The following is a 19,464-nucleotide window of genomic DNA, read 5'->3' on the forward strand; positions in this document are numbered from 1 at the left end:
TGAAATTGCTTTAATTAGAGTGTTCTTGTGTTAATTATCTAACCCTGTTTTCTCAAGTTCACCTCTTCCAAAGCCAGCTCAAGACTACAAGGTAAGTATATGCATCACACTCATGTACATGATGATCTCTTGCTGATGTACATATTGTTTGCAAGAAGGACTCATGAACATGAAGGTACACTTAATTATCTACATCATTTACTCTGATGCATGTAGCCAAGACACGTGTAGCTCATTGCTTGCTCTGACATGTTTATGCATTTCACATGCTTTCACATTCTATCTTTACATGATTGCATACATGTAGGGGGAGCCAATGCATGTTACATATCTTTCCAAAGCTTTACTTGTTACTCTTCTTATCTTTATCTAAAGCTATGATGTATGTTGTCATCAATTACCAAAAAGGGGGAGATTGAAAGCACAAGTGCTCCCTAGGTGATTTTGGTAATTAATGTCAACATATCTCTTGTTGGACTAATATTTTCATCTAGTATATTTCAGAAAGTTCAACAAAGGCGTGGCATGGACAAGAGGACGTGGAACCCTTTCAAGATGCTAAGGACGAAGATTGGCAAAAGCTCAAGACTCTACATTTCTATTTTATTGATCCAAGATCACATTGAGTCCATAGGAAAAGCCAATACTATTAAAAGGGGATGAGGTGTTGCTTAATGATCTACTTGCTCAAAGTGCTTAGTGATATGCTCCAAAGCCCTCAACCACTTTCTCAATTCCAAATATTTCCTAAACCTAAAGTCAAACTCGGCCCCACCGATTTGATCTATCCGGCGCCACCGAGTTCCTTTGACATAGCCAGTGCCAGAAACCCTAATCAATACGGTCTCACCGATAGGTATCTCGGTCCCACCGAGATGGCAATGCAAACTCTCTGTTTCCCTTCGTAACATTTCGGTCCCACCGAAATGAGCGATCGGTCTCACCAAGTTCGCCTTCCAGACTCTCTGTTGCATGTTGCAATTATTTCGGTCTCACTGGAATGTGCAATCGGTCACACCGAGTTTGCCTGACCAACTCTCTGTTTTCTCATTGCTGAAATCGGTCCCATCGAGTTCACACAATTGGTCACACCGAGATGAGGTTTTGCCCTAACCCTAGCACATCGGTTGCACCGAGTTGATCATGTCGGTCCCACTGAGAATCCTAACGTTGACATTTTGAACTTAATCGCTCTCACCGAGTTCGCCTATTCGGTCTGACCGAGTTGGGTCAAATGTGTGTAACGGTTAGATTTTGTGTGGAGGCTATATATACCCCTCCACCCCTTTCTCTACTCAAGAGAGAGCCATCAGAATGTGCCTACACTTCCACTAGTCATTTTCTGAGAGAGAACCACCTACTCATGTGTTGAGACCAAGACATTCCAATCCAACCACAAGAATCTTGATCTCTAGCCTTCCCCAAGTTGCTTTCCACTCAAATCATCTTTCCACTATAGCCAAATCTGTGAGAGAGAGTTGAGTGTTGGGGAGACTATCATTTGAAGCACAAGAGCAAGGAGTTCATCATCAACACACCATCTATTACCTTTGGGAGAGTGGTGTCTTCTAGATTGGTTAGGTGTCACTTGGGAGCCTCCGACAAGATTGTGGAGTTGAACCAAGGAGTTTGTAAGGGCAAGGAGATCGCCTACTTCGTGAAGATCTACCCAAGTGAGGCAAGTCTTTCGTGGGTGATGGCCATGGTGGGATAGACAAGGTTGCTTCTTCGTGGACCCTTTGTGGGTGGAGCCCTCCGTGGACTCGCGCAACCGTTACCCTTCATGGGTTGAAGTCTCCACCAACGTGGACGTACGATAGCCCCACCTATCGGAACCACGCCAAAAAATCTCCGTGTCTCCAATTGCGTTTGCACACTCCAATCCCAGCCCTTTACTTTCTTGCAACTTGCATGCTTTACTTTTCGCTGCTCATATACTCTTGCCATGCTTGCTTGAAATGTATTATGAATGCTTAAACTTGTGCTAAAACTCCACCTCAACTTGAAGAATTTAAAATTTTCTACTTTTGCTTGTTGAGGGTCTAATCAACCCCCCCCCCCTCTAAACACCTCTTCTCGATCCTTTCACCAAGCCCGTTGTCCTGAAGCTGGTAAATCGACTCTGTTTCCCTGGTTGAAGACGCATCACCTGAATAGACGATCGTCTCTCCACCAGATGCAAAATCTTCCTCAAGACCCGCCCCATGCACGAAACCGAGAAAGCATGCTTCCATCCAGGTTGAGCCTGGACGGGTTGCGCGTGCCGAGCCGGCTCGACGATAATGGTGCAGATGTCCGGATCGGGCTCTAATCCGCCAATTTTGCCGATGAAGACATGAATTCCGCCGAAGGGGACCTGGTACCCATACTCGATTGAGTCGGCCTCGGGGCCCTAGCCAGCATCATCGATGTAAAGCTTGCCGCGGTGACTCTTAGTCATCCTGCCAACGGCGTATCCCTCGATCCCTGGGAAAGAGCCATTCAAGAACTCGAAACCACCATGCGCTAGCCCCATGGTGGGCGCCAACTGTCGCGGTTTTGTCACGGTAGATGCCCTAGTGAAAGGACTTAGGTGTGGAGCCATCACTTGATGATTAGCTTGAAGGGGTTGGAGGGGACGAAGGACACAAGGTTTACCCAGGTTCGGCCCCTCACAGAGGAGGTAAAATCCTACTCCTGCTTTCGTTGATATTACTTGAGTATCGATTATAAGGGAGCGGACACGCATGGCCTAGCTATCAATCAGTTGTTTCTTAGGTCTCGTCTTTATATACACAGATCGATGCCCTGGGCTTACAAGAGTCCAAGCCGGATCACAAAACATGACCACTTGGTTTCTAAGTCGCCCCGCCTTGCCAGGCAAGTCGCCATCATGGCAGCTCACACCTTCCGGGTCATGGTTCCACCGTTAGGTCTTGGGCCTTCAGCAGTCCCACCTTGTAGGCCGCCACCGGTCTTCATGTTTCATCTTCTTGGACCTACTTGGGCTTTTTCTTGCCGAGTCGCCAACGGTGTAACCCGGCCCCTTCTGGGCGGGTCACATCGCGGTTGTATCCCCAATATACCTGGCCATGGGCCGGGCCAGGCCTAAAAAGCCCATGGCAGAAAACTGAGGCCGAGGCCCTACCATCGGGCCTACTTTTCAAGCCCAAGCCCGGCCCATCTGGCAAAAAGCCCTGAAAAGCCCTTAGGGCTTAGGGCCGTGGGTCGGGTCTCTTCCTTAAAATGCCAATATGCCAAGCTGAAGCCCGTCCAGGCCCTGCTGGTGGGCTCACAACTCAGGCCCAAGCCCGGCCCACGGGCAAGCCCATCGGGCCTAGGCCTTGAATTTATGGCTGGGCCTGGGTGGGCCGACAGGGCCGGGCCGAAGATGACCAGGACTAATCCCCAACAACCAGGGAGCTTGCAATGGCATCGAGATCGGCCACCGCCATGGACTCTGTGTCACGGTAGGAGAGCTCCAACATTGCCTCCTACAGCTTGCGGTGTTGTCTTCGTCTTCACCTCCGTTGGCACGAAATCCACTGCCGATGGCAGCGACTACAGGCTCCTTCACACACCCCCGACGATGCTAAATGCACCATCATGATGGTGATCAAGCGTGGAAGACATTATTCCTATTCGGGGACATCGCCAGTGCCATGCAGCACTAACCAAGATGTTGAATCTAAAAAGAACGAGTGTGGGGTCCTTCTTGCCGGCAGAGGAGATCCTTCCCACCTCCATGGGTCGAAGGCCATCGGAGGTGGGGCGGAACGGTGACGGAGCTGATGGTGGGAGTCTTTCCGTACATATCTAAATACTTCGCGTTGGTGCCATTTCAGAAGACGAAAGCTTTATTTTATCTGTAGAAGAAGGAAAGTTGAACAGGCGTGGCAGTGTTGTTCATAAAAAAATTGTATGATTTTTTTAATCTATATTACATTTTTTTATTTTTTTACATATATGTCGGCTCGGTCTCTCACAAGTGATCATACGGATAGAGTGTGAGTGGTTGGGTTCATAAGGGTGAGTGTATGTGAGCGACTTTGATTGATACAATTTTAGAACAAGAAACATTGAGTTGAGGCGTGGCAGTGTTGTTTACAAAAAGAATTGTATGAAAAGATTTTATCCATGTTACAATTTTTTTAAAGAACATGGGCAATTTATTTTACATTGAGTTAAGGTGACGATCTACATGAGGATATATATCAAAAAACTTTGTTTGATGTAGAGCATCTTTATGTACCAAAGTAAAAATTTGAAGTTACGCAACCATTTTTAGTTGATAAGCCTGACCATTTTTATTTGAAATAATTCTATGGTGTAAAAATATTCAAAGGAAGTTTTTCCGTTCAAACATGTTTTTGAAATTAAAAATTAAAATACTGATGGGGCTGATGTAACCATGAATGTTTTAATCAATTAATAAAGCTTAGAGGGTTGTCTAAGAAGAATCTAGTGGTGCCATTATTTGCATATCCAAATATACTTTGGTACCATTTTAGAAGAAGAAAAGATGAACCAAGGAGGGCAGTGTTGTTAATCAAACAAACTCATATGAATTCTTTTATATGTATTAAAAAATCTAATACTAATGGACAGTGTCTTTTACATACATGAACAATTACATGAGAATACCATTCAAAAAAATCATTGTTTAATGCAGAGCATTTTTATGCACCAAAATAAAAATTTGAATTTATTCAACCATTTTTAGTTGACAAGCACGGCCTTTTTTATTTGAAATAAATTTATAGTGTAGAATTTTTTCCCACCCATACAAATCTCAAGTGTTGGTATAAACAAATAAAAACAAATTATAAAAAAAAATACACAAAGTGAGAATTTGCAACGGGCCGCGGTTCCCCCCCAATAAAACAGAGTCGCCCCCTCCCCTCCGCCTTCTTCCCCCAAAACAAAGTCCCGCAAGCTCCTCCCCGCCGGCTTCCTCCTCCCCAAGCTCGCACCACCCAACCCAACCACCGAAGCAACATTCTCGCGGCCGTCCACCACCACCGCATCACCGCCCCTCTCTCCGTGCTTTCTCCTTCCGCTCCACCTCGCCGTGCGGGCGAAGACAAAAGACGACCAAGAAACCAAGAAAGGCTTCTTGGGGACAGCCCTCCAATGGAGCAGGGCGCCGGGAAGAAGCTCGGAAAGACGAAGGCGTCCAAGTGCGAGGTGTCCGCACCTCCTCGGAGCGAGGTTTCCGCTCTGGAGCTCCCTGGCGCGCCGACTGGGTCCGGGGTGGCCGCGCTGCAGCTCCCGGGCGCGCCACCACCACCGACCCAGCCCGAGGTCGACACGACTCGGCGGCTCCATGGAGACGTTCCGCCATCTCAGGCGACCGCGTTGCAGCTCGCAGGCGCGCCAGCCCAGCCGCCTCAGGCCGAGGTGTCTCCTCGCCGGCTTGCGATCGTCCCCGGCCCCGCTCACGTGCCGCCTCAGGCCGACGCGTCCTGGCTCAGGAGCTTGCTGGAGGCCCTCCGACTCCGGTTTCCGGGGCCGGTTGTGGCGAGGATCTTCGAGGCCTTCGAGGGCGCGTGGGCGTCCGTGCACGGGTGGTGGAGCGGGCCGCCGCTCGCTGTCGCTGCGCCGGAGTTGAAGAAGAAGAAGAAGAAGAAGAGCAAGAAGAACAAGAAGCCTGTCCTCCCCGCTGTACGGCGTCATAAGGCATTCTTGTTCACGAAGACGAAGAACGATGATCGGCAGACGAAGAAGGATGATCGGCAGACGAAGAAGGATGATCTGCAGACGAAGAAGGATGATCTGCACACGAAGAAGGATGATCGGCAGACGAAGAAGGATGTGCCAGTGGTATGAATTATTCCTCTCATTCCCCAAATCTCTTTAGCCATGGCCTTTGTTGGTATTCTGCAGTACCCAAATTGTTCAGATTTTGGAGAATTATCTCCTTCTCTACAACTTTGCCTTTGACTTCTGAAAATTGAAATCGAACATAAAATTCAGTGATAGCATCCAGAGTCACAAACCAGAAAATGGACTTTGCTGGAATTCGTTGATAGTTGCATGAGAACTGAATTTATGTTAATTAGTTAAAATTTATAGCATTATGCAAAGAATCTTTGCTGGAACTGCAGCAGCTCTCTTTTGATGAAGGGCAGCAAAAACTTTGCACTCAGTTAAAATTCAGTGATAGGAAAACATAGTTATCCACAAAGTGTTCTTCTGTTAATTTTACAAACGAAGATACCGGAGGATTGTGCCTTAGTTTGCTTGTATCCATTGGATTAACTTATGTTCAGAACCCTACATTTGTCATCAGAAAATTGAAAAAAAAATACAATCCATGTAGTCAAAGTTTCATCCTTGAGTCTGATATATCCAAAGAAATGAGAGAACTGAACTAATTTCTTTCCCTTGTAATCTATTAATCAGTGATAGTTCATGTGAGTCATTTAACAAAATTCAGATTGAATTATGCTCTCTTCTGATGAAAGGCAGCAGGAACTGCCTCGGTTGTAATGACCAGGAATTATTTTGCTGCTTATCTTACTAGGTGGCCAGAACCATTATATATACCTGAATGAGTGCGTACATTTCTGGAATGCGTGATATATTCGAAATAAAAAGATTTCTGGAATTGTTTCTAGCCTCACTTTTCTTTGGTGACTCTCATTACATTAGATCTTATAATGCATAACATAGCTGAAATAAAACGATTTGTATTGCTCCACAAAGATGGCCTGAATTGATTCAGTTGATATTCAAAGAAATGACAATATGTCAATCAGTTTCCCTTGTAATCAGGATACTTATTGTCATTTCTTTGGATATATTGTGTGCAATTATTTGTTTCAGTAATTCCAGGAAATAAGTATCCTGCACAGCAATTGTAAGCACTGGTTCAGGTATATTCTGGAATATTGTCTTGCCTTTGCCTTCAGATAATTGAAAATAACACTGATTTCCAAGTTTCACCCTTGAGTCAAAGCTTCACGCTTGAGTCTGATATCCAAGTTTTGAAAATTGAAAAGATACAGAAGGAACACTGATTTCCTGGAGTTGCTGAAACAAATAATTCGGAAACCAAGTTTTGCTGTTTATCTTACTCTAAAGCAAACAATTATACCTGAACCAGTGCTTACAATTCTGGAACGCTTTCTATCAGATCTTTCTGGTGTTTTCCTGAACATAAATACTTGGGTGGTAAACTATGTTTGCTATGCTTGGATACAATTGTGTTTGTGTTTTCCATCTTAATCCTCTCCATTTCTTTTGTTGACAGAATGGTACTGTTAAATATTCCATTTATTGCTCGTAATTTTCAAGCTTCACTTTTCTTTGGTGACTCACTCATTACATCAGATCTTATAATGCATCATATATCTGAAAGCGAATCTGAAATAAAAAGATTTTGCATTGTTTTATCATTCCATCTCATATCTGCAGAAATGATAAAGAATCGTTTCAATAGCACATAAGTTGCGTATATTTGTTAATGCAGTTCAGCTTTTTAATCTTGTATCGTACCTATGCTCAGATTGTCGATGGAGAGACCGTCCCCGCTGAGATTGTGGAGGGATATAAGAGATACTGCAGAATAGCTACATCCTCTCCGGCGACGACAACAGTGTGCCACCTTTGCATTTTTGAGGTGGAGCTTCACCCAAATGGGATTGTTCGCACCACTGATGTGAGAAATTGAACTAGCATTGTTTTACTCCCTACACATCTCTCCATTTGATTTTGAGCTAACTTTCGTTTGCTTTTGTAGATGATCGCGCATTGCTACAAGCATAAGTCAGTAGCTGTTTGGTGTGGCAGGTTTGGCTGTGCTGCTAAGGTTCCTCCAGGCCGCGACCTACGCTGGCACACCCATATTTGCCACGACCTGCCGGCTGATTGGTGGCTACCATAGAGACCCGGTGGTACTAGGAAACAAAATGTTGGTAGCATAAATGATATGGATTGCTGTATAAACTTGTAAATCGTGTGGTTCAGTATGCTATACGCTTATGGTTCTAAAACTACAACCAGATCCTTGTGATTCATTCATGAACAACAGTGGAAAATATTAAACAGGAACAATATTTCCTTGTGCGCAATGATACAACAAAGAGCTCTTATATTTTATTTCATTTCTGTAGGAAACAACACTGTTATATTGCTGTAACAACACTGAACTAGCATATATTTACTTAACTCTCGCAATAAATTATGAAAAAAATCTGTACAGTATTTGAGCAAACTATTACAAACTATTTGAAACATAAAAACTGTCAGATTGCTGTAACTACAAGATGATTCCGTCTTCTCCATGATGTTCTGAAAACACCTGCATATATTATCTCTGATTACCACACCAGCAGCATCATCAAAAGACTGAGCAGAAAAGGATGTTGATGTTGAGCACTCCCTCAACAGGCCATTTTTACAGCACAGACAGGACCTCTGTCGAGTTAATTGTAACTGTACCAGATCACTTCACAGTTGTTGGCTCATTGAGCCCATCGCCACATCTTTGTAAGATCAGGAATAATCCACATTGGAGCCGGACAGTTGGACCAAAGCTGAGGCACAAGTTCCTCCCTGCTGCTATCATCCAAGTTAAGAATTCCCATATCACGATGATTATTCTTATGGCCCATTGTCCATAGAAAATTATCATCGGTAAAATAGGAATGATTTGCCTTGAGAGCAGGATACTCATCAGCACTGAGGCATAGTGATAGGTTATGACCAAGAAATAACACATGGTCACACAAGCAATTGGTTAGCTCAATTTTATTCCACAGAGCATCAATCTCACATATTTTAGTTTCTGTAGTCTTCCAGTACTCATATTCTAAATCATGGTCATGAACTATTCTAAACACAAGTAGCAGACTGCCCCATGGAGCTTGAACGATATACCTGCTATCACAATCATAATGCTCAGGTACCCTTATAATCGTCTTTACAGTGACCACAGGGCCACTAAGATCGAACGCGTGGATTTCTCCCATTGTATTGACTGCATACAATATGCCATCCTTGTAAGTGCAGTCCTCGAAAAGCAAATGAGACGGTAACCAGGTCCACTTATCATCCCCTGCCTTTGCAAATGAGAGCTGAGCTTGTGGATTGTGGATGAGCACCACAATGTAGCTTCCTGTGGATGTATCAGGAAATACAAATGCCTTCCACTGGAGTCTATCCCTCAGCTCGGCAAGAGCAAAGATGGTTGGATTACGGCTACTGCACAGTCCAGTGTGCGATGACATCTCATACTTGCAGACATCACCATGCTCATCAAATATGGGCTTCAAATGCTCAATGGTAGCCACTGAAGGGAGAGCAATCTGTTCACAGGTGATTGGATTCAGAAGGTGCATCTCAGACCTCTCGTCGACAGTAACGAGCCAGCCATGTGAGGACCCAATCAAATACCTGCTGCGGATAGCTGGCTGCGGCAGAGTTAACTTGTAGGATCTCTTCTCGGCGAGGCTGTAGAGGGACAAAATATCATCAGGATCAGATTCAGAGGTGTAAACCAGGCAAGGCGTCTGACCCTTCTTGTACTTCCCAAGGGTGCGTAGCTCGGCGTATGCGGAGTGCCAGGATGAACAGACGGAGCCAGCGCGCACGAGATCGGGGATCTCGAGAGCGGCAAAGATAACCATCAGGATGTCCTGCGGCAGCTCCGGCAATGTGGCCGCCATCTTGGTCTCTGACAGTGCCACATGAACATGTTGGTCTCTGAAGAATTTCCTGATTGAGCTGGGAGGGAAGCCTAGCAGCAGCCTGGGCAAAGATCTGAAGACTAGAGAACACAACTTGTGCCGGTACATAGCTAGGCCTTGCAATCCCATTATCCTGGCTACTATGCTACAGCTCTCCATGGCTTAAAGCAGAGCAAAGCCTATCTGTTGGGCAAGAAAATTGCAATCTTGGTTAGAGCGGACCGAGGGCAGGCCGGGGTCCCGGTTATACTTATAGATCGCCGGCCGAGGGCTCACCCCGACTCCGAGTAGGTGAAGCAAATCCGAATCCAGACTGGAACACTGAAATTATTTGGACTCCCGGTTGATTGGTGAAGGAATTCCGAGTCCCCCCGCTCTGATTTTTGCTTTCCACGAACTATGATTGCCAGCGGCAGTGAGGGCCCAAGCCAAAGCACTAACCGGCGGCCGACCGAGATGCGCCGAGGACGAAGAAGAGAATGGTGGCCGGCACCTTGGGGAGGTCCGTGGTCGCCGGAGTGGCCGCGCTCCTGTGTACCCCCGCCTCTCGATTGGATAGCCGGCAGTGCCGCTCGTGGCGGACCGAGACTCCGAGGTCGCCGGAGTGGACGCGCCCGTGCTCGCCGGAGTAACCTCACCGCCGCTCGATTGGCTGACCTGCACTAGTTGCGGCGCCGCCCGTGGTCCGGTTGGTGTCGCCGGGGGCGCTCCAACGGTCCAACCCCCTCTTCGGGCGCCTCTATGGGAGGAGATGGGCAGCACGGGAGACTACAACCTCCCTTTTTTTTTGGTTTTTGTTTTTTGCTTTTTTATATACTTCCAAATATTCTAAATAAATATATTAAAAAAATGTTAACCAAGCATTTGAAAAACTTTTGAGTATAGATAAATGTTTCTCATGTATGCAAAAATATACATTGTGTATGAAAAAAGTTGATCATGTAATTAAAAAATATTGATAAAGCATTTGGAAAAAATGTTAAAGAAGTATTTTTAAAATGTTAATCATGCATTTGAAAAATGTCAAATTTCTATAGAATTTTTTTGACCATGTATGTAAAACATATTAATCTTGTATTTGAAAAATGTTAATCAAGCATTTGAAAAATAAAATGTGTATAGAAAAAAGGTTTACCTTGTATTCGACAAATGTTAATATTGCACTTGGAAAATATTAAAAAGCATATTAAAATGTAAATGTGTTTATAAAACGTTGACCATGTATTAAAAAATGCTAATCTTGTATTTCAAAAATGTAAATCAAGCATTTGAGAAAATGTAAAAAATGTGTATAGAACAAATGTTGACCATGTATTTGAAAAATAAATGCTTATTATAAAATTTTAATAGATATATAAGAAAAATATAACATGTGTATGGAAAAAGTACAGATAAAAAACATATGATTTCAAAAAATGTTAACCATGTATTTCAAAAAACATTAAATGTGTATCAAAAATTGAATATGATGTGTACAAAAAACGTTGAATGTGTACTAAAAAAGTTAACATGTGCTGAACAAAAAATAAAACCATTGAAAATCAACAGAAAAGGGGGGAAACAGAAACTAGAAACACAATAAAAGCCAAAGCGAAAACAAAGAAAAAAGCAAAAGAAAATGAAAAACCTAAGAAAATTGTGCAAAAGAATGGAAATAGAGAAAACCGGGAGAGAAACAAATAAAACAGATGAAAATCATGGAAAAAAACAAAGAAATGAAGAAAGAAAGAAAAGCAAAAAAACAATGAAACTGAGAAAGAAAAAAAAAGGAAAAAAAGGAAAACAAAATCGATGAAAATCGAGAAAGAAACGAAGAAAAGCAAAAAAGGAAGAAAAGAAAAAAAACTGAAAACAAAAAGAACAAGAAAACAAAAGAAAAAATGGGACGGGACGATGCGAAGAAATTTTTGGACTATCTTGGCGTTGTCAAAAGTATTACCGAGGGAGCAGAGTGCGGTTGCGAGGCCGGTGATCCTCATGGCGAAGTCATCGACCCGCTCATCATCCTTGAAGATGATAGTCTTGAACTCCGCCCACACCCACTGCATGGTCGGCTTGCGCACACGATCACAAACGAGGCACTGGGTTTTGATCGAAGCCTTGATGTATCGGGCGCCTCTATGTCTCGCCTGAAGGGGGGTGAGATGGGCCGGCCCAGCCACACGGGAGGCCAGAACCTCGTTTTTATTTTCACATTTTTTTTGTTTTTTGCTTACTTTCTTTCAGTTTTATTTATATTCTAAATAAATACTCAAGAGTTTGAGAAAAAAATAACCAGGCATTTGAAAAAGGTTAAATGGGTATAGATAAATGTTTCTCGTGTGTACAAAAAAAATACAATGTAAGTCAATCTTGTATTCAAAAAATATTAAATGCGCATCAGAAAAATGTATTAGATATATAACAAAAATGTACAATATGTACGGAAAAGGTAAAGAAAATGTAGCTTTTCAAAAAAAATGTTAATCATATATTTTTGAAATGATGGATATGTATATAGAAAATGTTTCTTATGTAGACAAAAATGGTGAATGTCTACTGAAAAATGTTAACATGTGTTAAAAAAATAAAACCAATGAAACTAGAGAAAAATAATAATAGTAAACCCAATAAAAACAAAAAAGAAAAAAAAAGAGAACAAATTGAATGAAGAACCAAAGAAAATAACGCAAAAGGAAGAAAACAGGGAAAAGAAAGAAAGAAACAAATAAAACTGATAGAAACCAAGAAAGAAATAAAGAAACGAAGAAAGAAAGAAAAGCAAAAAAACTGAAACCAAGAAGGAAGAGAATAAAAACGAAGAAAAACAAAAAAAATGATCAAAACCGAGAAAGAAACGAAGAAAACAAAAGAAAAAATGAAAGCCAATAAAACGAAGAAAAATGAAAGAAATAAAAGAAAAAACCTTAAAAACCAATAAAGAAAACAAGAAAGTCGGTAAAAAATCCCAAAAAAAGCAAATGAAAGCCAGAAAACAAAGAAAACCGATGAAGAAACAAACAACCAAGGTATAAGGAAAAAGAAAAGGAAAACGGAAGAAAACCGATGAAGAAATGAAAACCCAAAGAAAACCCATAAAGAAAAAACTAGAAAACCTTATCTAAAAAAAGTGAAAAACTAAACGTAAAACACAGAAAAAAACAAAAAAATAGAGAGCGAAAAAATGAACGCGCTACTATAGTGATGAGTCGGCCCGCTCGCGCGTCGCTTTACACGAGAGAAGCTACCACCTCGCATGAAGCAAGATATAGCTCATGTGCTCCTCATCTCACTCTAGATGAACTAAACCAACATGACCAGTTCGGCCCAAACATGGTTGTATAGGCCATGTCGCGCAGGCATGGATTTTTGGCCCGACACAGGAATAAAAGTGCCAGGTTGGCCCAAAGGCTCGCCAGCGTGCCAGGCCAATCCTCGAAGTCAAGCCCTAAGGCTGGCCATGCACAACGCGGCTCGTGGGCCATTCGAGAAGCATCCAACACACAATGAGGAGCGGGGAGGAGGGTGTCAACACGAGAGGCACGGCCAAGTGCGCGCGACACTTGAGCTATAAGTGCATCATGCAGGCTAGAATGGGTGGGGCAATGGTGTCGTGCCCGACACGTGATTAGCACACGGGCTAGAGCGGGGGACACACGAGCGGGAGCGTGGGGCTGGCGTGTCGGGCCGGACATGCGATGTACACGTCATGTGACCTAATAAGCCGACCCTTTTAGGGTTGTTATGTCTTTTTAGCTGCATTCTGGCCTTTATCTTTAAATTTTAAATTAAAAGGGGTAAGATGGTCTAAAAATTAATGATTTTTTCCTATAAATAGGGTACCCCCTATCATTTCCCACACTCAAATACCACATCTCATCTATCATTCGCCACCCTTCTCATGGGTGATCTCAATCCCAACTAGTTCACCACCTTCGAGGCACACGAATTCAGGACTAACATACCGAGCAACCTCAATCTTTTCCCCCCTGAGCCACAACCACCACCTTCGCAACCTTGTTATACATAACCTTCTCATACACAATCCCATTCAAGTAGCCGGCACTACCTCCACCATCGATGCAAAAAGGTTTCGTCGGTAGTCCTCCGTTCTGTGGAATTAGTTTGACGAAGAAGCATATGTGGTGGAAGGTGTAATGAGGTGGAAGGCTATGTGCAAAAGATGCAAGAACGAGCTCATCGGAGAGGTGGGAAAAGGAATCGGCCACTGGAAGAGGCACTATGAGAGCCACTTGAAGAAGGAGGGGAGATGGCGGTGAGACAGACCTAGCTCCATTACAACTCGACGGTTCGTAAGTCATTGGGACTATGATTCTGAAAGTGCTCTAGAAGCTCTTTGTTGTTTAATTGATTCTTAAGATTTGCCATTAGATTTTGGTGACACTCTCACTTTTACTAAACATATTCAAACTACTCATAATCCTAGATTCGTTATAGTTTCTAGACAAACTACATCTAGGCATATGAAAAAGTTATGCACAACTGTCTTTAGAAAATAAAAGAAGACTGTACTACGTGCATCTTTTATGCTTCTTTAACATCTAATATCTGGAGTGGTCGGGCTAAGAAAGACTACATTAGTGTGGGTGTTCATTAAGTTGACAAAAATGAGACCAATAAAAAAGAATCATAGGATTCAAAAGTGACATATCAAATTGCCAATGACATGATTGGTCATTCTATAGTTAAAGTTGTGGAAAGTTTTGGTCTCCCGAACAAGATCTTTGCAATAACTTCCACTGCCTGTGCACTCTGACGATGTTATCATAACATAGAATATCTAGGGACCTATCGTCAAATAGGGCATGTATATCGCGAGCTACCGGGCAACCCATTAATTGCCTCCCATACATGATGGAGACGGCTACTGTTAGCTAGCGCTCAATGTCCAGCAGGACGAGCAGTGGCGGAGCTTGAAGCCCATTTGTCGGGTGGGCTGAGCGGGCCAAGTAGAAGGAAACAACCTGTGGCTGGTGTTCCAAGGCCCAGAAGTAAAAAAAAATAGAGAACAAGCTGCAAAAAGTTGTGTGGGCCACGACCCATTCAGCCTTGTCGTGGCTCTGCAAGTGAGGACCAGCATTGATGCACCGCTGTGGCCTGAGCAGGTTCAAGCAACAGGTGCGGCGCCCTATGTAGGGGCTATGGAGAAATTGCCCACAAATTGGATGAGCAGTAACTGCAACAATGTCTAAAGCGGCGGCGTCATAAGGAGTGCGAAGGGTACACTGGCCCCTAGGAAGGGAAGATGATATTAAAAGGGAAACTTAGAAGACAACATAATGGCCTAATTGCTTTGAGATTCGTTTTTGCCACGTGTCAACCATGAGGGCTGGTCTCACAATAGAAGGTGTACGGCGTGTGTCGTATATTATTTTTTCCATTGCCATATGGATGCATCGATGAATGTGCTCATGCGGGCTGAATATTAAATAGCGTTGTTTAATTATGCCACATATTAAATAACAACATATACAATGTATGACCTGAGCTAGGCCCCCTGAGCTGTGGGCTCTTTCTGCAACCCTCAAGGCCAGTCCTGAAAATACTTTGAACTACAAGCTGCACAAAAGACAAAAATCATGGACTTTGATAGTGAATAGTGTCTGTGCTAAAAAGCCATAAATATTTGTAGCTCTCACTTAACGTATTTTATCATAAAATTTCCACACATATGCACTTTATGTATCTAGATATATGTGTGTGTTCTTTGCAAATTAGTGTGAAACATAAAAGTATGAAATTTTAATTTTTCAAAATTTCACCCACTTTGAAGCTCGAGCTCTATTTCGCATCTTCGAGATCGTGAAGGTTTGGACAGTTTTTTTTTTCCTTGGTAAGAGTCGAGTGGCCTATAAACCCCGACCCACCTCCATTCCCCACAACCCCAAACCCCTCGACCACGAAAACCCTAAACCCTCTCCACCGCCGCCGCCGCCAGCCATGGCCCTCTTCGCCGCCGCCCGCCGCGCGGCCTCCTCCTCGCTCCCCCTCATCCGCGCCTCCGCCTCCGCCTCCCGCGGCGCGGCCTCCCGTGGCGCGGCCCTTCTCCGCCCCCTGGCCGCCGCCGCGGCCCGGCCGATGCCCTTCTCCTCGGCGACCGCGCTCAAGCCGAGCTCCGACGACGAGCTCCTCCGCATCGTCAAGGCCGAGATCAAGTTCGCCGAGGACTGCGACGACCACGACCGGGTTCGTTCGTCCGCCGGCCCGCTCCCCGAAACCTTTAGTGCTGCTGCTGCTAATTTAGATCTGTCGTTGGCTTGCCGCCCGAGTGGTCTGATGTTCCCGGAGGGAATTAATTGGGTAATCTGTCGCCGTGAGGCAGTTTAGATTTCGATTAGTGTTAGCCTGCGGCGGTAGGATTGGAAATGGCGATAGTTATTGATACCCCACATTCAAAAGTGAGGGATTTTTCTTATGTAATTTAGGAATTTCGTTACTCTGGCCATGCTCGCATCTTCCTGCTGCAATTGATAGTGCAGTTCGACTTTCAGAGTAGTCTCTGGTAGTACGACCCGAGGGTTTTCTTCGCTAAATTAGGCTTATGCTCGTTTTGTGTCAGTTCCTTGCTGTCCATGTGAACTTCTTTTCATGGTGCCACGGATTTGACTTTCAGTGTTGGTGATTCTGCAGTTGCTGTATACTACTATAGTGATGAGTGTCTAGGTTTTGTAATCTACACTTCTTGCATAAGGATTTGCATGCGCCTTGTACCATGAGTAATTTTGGACTTGCAAATTGGTTCTTTCTTACTACAGTCTTGCTGCTATAGTATGGCTCTGTTCTTGGTGGAGGTTTCATTACTTGTTTTGTGTGGCTTAGGTTATATTTCAGTGGAATTTGTGTGATATGTTTGGCTGGACTCTGCTCTTTTCACAGTTATAGTGTTGTCACTTTACAGCTTGCATGCTTGCCATACCAGACCATCAGTGTTCCGCTGTTATGATAAACTGTTCAATTCTTTGTATGGTTCTGTCTTTTTTCTATGATGGCAAGGGACACTGCTTGCTTATGCACTGAGTTGGGTTTTATGCGTCAAACAATCCATTTTGACAAGGCTCATTGATGGGTACTTTTTTATTGGGTGCATTTATTTATATTATATCATATTGCTTCATGTTTTTTTTAAACTTAGTGTTGAATGTTGAGTCTGAGGTTGCAACATAAAAGCATATATGCTTTTGCAGTCATGCTTGAGTATTTCTTAGCCGGCTGGAGTGAGATCGAACCCGAACAGAAAGTAGTAGTTGCTAACATACTGACTCAATATTGTTATGATTTACTCATACCTTAACTCATGCTTGAGAAACCTAGCTGGGGTCTTTGGATGTAGTAGGACAGAAGGTAGAAGTTCTGATGGCGTGTGAAATGCAATGGTTTTGTCTGCTACGTAGAGTTATTATGATTCAGCAATATAATCTTCCAGGCCTTTTAGAAGGTTTAGGAATTCAAGTAATTTGTTCTGGCTTGGCATCTAATCCATGAATTGGCATTTTTAGAGGGAAAGCATGAGTGTTGGAAAAGAGTTGAGTTATCAAGGTTCAGCAGTGTAATCTTCCAGGCCTTCTGGAAGGTGTAGGAATTCAAGCAATTTGTTCTGGCTCGGCATCTAATCCATGAATTGGCATTTTTTGAGGGAAAACATGAGTGTTGGAGAAGAGTTGAGTTATCATGGTTGTAATCTTCAAGGCCTTCTCAAAGGTGTAGGAATTAAAGCAAATTTGTTCTGGCTTGGTATGTAAAATCCATAATTAGCATTTCGGGAGAGAAAACATGAGGGTTGGAAAAGAAATCCATATTTGTCTTACAGCGGCACTTTTTTACTTTCAGGTCTAGTGTGAACAAGTTTGCTGTTCATTTTATCAGTGTTGGGTTGGTATTCTGATCCTCATCCTTTCCATGTTAAGCAGGTTGAGGAGATCCCAGATAGCTTCCCCTTCAAAATCACCGACAACAAGGGGCTTAATGACATCACTCTTACAAGAACTTACCAGGGTGAGAAGATCGAGGTTCTGGTTTCCATGCCCAACCTAGTCACTGGAGACGAGCCGGAGCATGACCAGGACGAGGATGACAAGGAGAAAGACGATGATCAGGATGACGGCGAGAAGCCCCCGAAATCCAGCCTTCCCCTCACAGTCACCATCACCAAGAGCGACGGCCCAAGCCTCGAGTTCACCTGCACCGCCTATCCTGATGAGATCCTCATCGATACCTTGTCCGTAAAGCAGCCCTCTGAGAAATTGGAAGAGGACTACATTGCATACGAGGGTCCTGACTTCAAGTAAGAACACAAACCATAGCTTGGCCATTTTAATTTCTTGGGTAACTGAATGCGCTTATCCGTCGCTGCTTGCTGATGTTGTATGCTTGGTCTTTGTGACGTGCAGTGACCTGGACGAGAACCTGCAGAGGGCATTCCACAAGTACCTGGAGCTGCGCGGGATCACGCCCATGACGACAAACTTCCTGCACGAGTACATGATCAACAAGGACAGCCGGGAGTACCTGTTTTGGCTCAACAAGCTCAAGGATTTCGTCAAGCAGTAATCTAGAGATTGCAAGTTATGATCCCTAGCATAAAGACGAGCCAATGTGCTTTGCACATCCTGTTCTGAGACCTTCGGGCTTCGGAACTCAAAACTGCTCCGTGTTTAGTATATGATGACGATGTGTATGCTTACCATCGTGTTTTAGATTGCTTTTTTGGCAGCATGGAAACAACCGGTGGAAAACCTTGGGTAGGGCTTCAGATACTCCCTCCGTTCCTAAATACTTGTCTTTCGGCATTTTAACAAGTGACTACATACGGAGCAAAATGAGTGAATCTACACTCTAAAATATGTCTACATGCATCCGTATGTAGTAGTTATTTGAAATGTCTAGAAAGGAACGGAGGGAGTAGAATACTTCGTTCGGTAGTGTGCTATTCTTTTCTGAAAATAGTAATTATGCTCTGTACGCGTGAAGGTTTCAACGGTGTTTCGTCTGGGTGAAGTTTGAAGCATATGCTTAATGTTTGCCTGCCTGCCTGCCTATCATCTTATCTCACGTAGTGTTTCACTGAATTGAGGTGAAGTAGTGTAAATAAATGTGTAGGCTCCAGCTAGGCTGTCGAGGCGAACAAGGTAGTGCCTGCACTTCTGAGCAAGTTCATCGTCCCGAAGAAGAAAATATTAGGGAGTGCATGTAGAACAGCCGATGTCCGGTCAGACGGAGTCGAGGAATACAAACCTCGCATGCTCCCTGAGGAGGCTGAGGCTGGCCAACCTTTGGCCATGAGAACCAGAGCGAAAGGATAAAGACGCACTACCATGTTGTCCGTTCGGCAAGACAATACTGTTGAGACAAACTTATTGAAGAAAAGGCCGGGCCCAGAAAACCAGATCCAAAGACACATCATCTTTAACACACCTCCCAGCAACACGAAGAAGCACCGCCGAAATAAGGGCAAAATGGAAAGCCGTTATTTCATGTGTTGACAGACGTTATTGGTACCTACAGTGGCTTCTGCTTTGCTCTTCACTGCACAACTCTCTCCTAACATTTGTCCCCTACTACAGCAGCTTACGGTACCCTTCACTGCTTCCTCCTCGGCCAGGGCGGCGGCTGCCCCGGGCCCCGGAAATCTAGGGGCCCCCTCCGGCCATGTACGCATGTGAGATTACCTAGCTACACAGTGACAACGCCGTCCCTCGCAGCAGATTTTTTTCAGGGAAACCGCACGCAACAGGAGGTAGCGAACGACGATCACACGAGTATGTTCATCGTGTTTTCTTCCTTGCACAATCGCAGA

At 44.0% G+C, this 19,464-nt stretch overlaps 3 protein-coding genes across 3 annotated transcripts; 2 read left to right on the forward strand and 1 right to left on the reverse strand.

Moving 5' to 3' along the window:
- Positions 1-4,907: 4,907 nt before the first annotated feature.
- LOC123057747 (uncharacterized) lies at positions 4,908-8,050 on the forward strand. Its single transcript, XM_044480654.1, has 3 exons — positions 4,908-5,802; positions 7,490-7,642; positions 7,724-8,050. Exons 1-3 carry the CDS (start codon positions 5,113-5,115, stop codon positions 7,865-7,867), a joined length of 987 nt encoding a protein of 328 aa, XP_044336589.1. The 5' UTR covers positions 4,908-5,112; the 3' UTR covers positions 7,868-8,050.
- Positions 8,051-8,140: 90 nt separating this feature from the next.
- Positions 8,141-10,403, reverse strand: LOC123057746 (putative F-box protein At4g22660). The gene has a single exon (XM_044480653.1). The coding sequence runs from the start codon at positions 9,828-9,830 to the stop codon at positions 8,448-8,450; it is 1,383 nt and encodes a 460-aa protein (XP_044336588.1). The 5' UTR covers positions 9,831-10,403; the 3' UTR covers positions 8,141-8,447.
- Positions 10,404-15,549: 5,146 nt separating this feature from the next.
- Positions 15,550-18,645, forward strand: LOC123060053 (uncharacterized protein At2g39795, mitochondrial). Its single transcript, XM_044482620.1, has 3 exons — positions 15,550-15,857; positions 17,579-17,952; positions 18,059-18,645. The coding sequence occupies exons 1-3, from the start codon at positions 15,612-15,614 to the stop codon at positions 18,216-18,218; spliced, it is 780 nt and encodes a 259-aa protein (XP_044338555.1). The 5' UTR covers positions 15,550-15,611; the 3' UTR covers positions 18,219-18,645.
- The last annotated feature ends 819 nt before the right edge of the window (positions 18,646-19,464 follow it).

This window comes from Triticum aestivum, chromosome 3A (genome assembly GCF_018294505.1).
Source record: "Triticum aestivum cultivar Chinese Spring chromosome 3A, IWGSC CS RefSeq v2.1, whole genome shotgun sequence".
Lineage (NCBI taxonomy): Eukaryota > Viridiplantae > Streptophyta > Magnoliopsida > Poales > Poaceae > Triticum > Triticum aestivum.

Bases quoted from the DNA above. Each gene is read 5' to 3' on its own strand.
- LOC123057747 (XM_044480654.1), top strand. From the start codon at position 5,113: ATGGAGCAGGGCGCCGGGAAGAAGCTCGGAAAGACGAAGGCGTCCAAG. The intron at 5,803-7,489 runs GTATGAATTATT...ACCTATGCTCAG, and splicing joins CGAAGAAGGATGTGCCAGTG to ATTGTCGATGGAGAGACCGT. The intron at 7,643-7,723 runs GTGAGAAATTGA...TTGCTTTTGTAG, and splicing joins GGATTGTTCGCACCACTGAT to ATGATCGCGCATTGCTACAA.
- LOC123060053 (XM_044482620.1), top strand. From the start codon at position 15,612: ATGGCCCTCTTCGCCGCCGCCCGCCGCGCGGCCTCCTCCTCGCTCCCC. The intron at 15,858-17,578 runs GTTCGTTCGTCC...CATGTTAAGCAG, and splicing joins ACTGCGACGACCACGACCGG to GTTGAGGAGATCCCAGATAG. The intron at 17,953-18,058 runs GTAAGAACACAA...TGTGACGTGCAG, and splicing joins TACGAGGGTCCTGACTTCAA to TGACCTGGACGAGAACCTGC.
- LOC123057746 (XM_044480653.1), bottom strand. From the start codon at position 9,830: ATGGAGAGCTGTAGCATAGTAGCCAGGATAATGGGATTGCAAGGCCTA.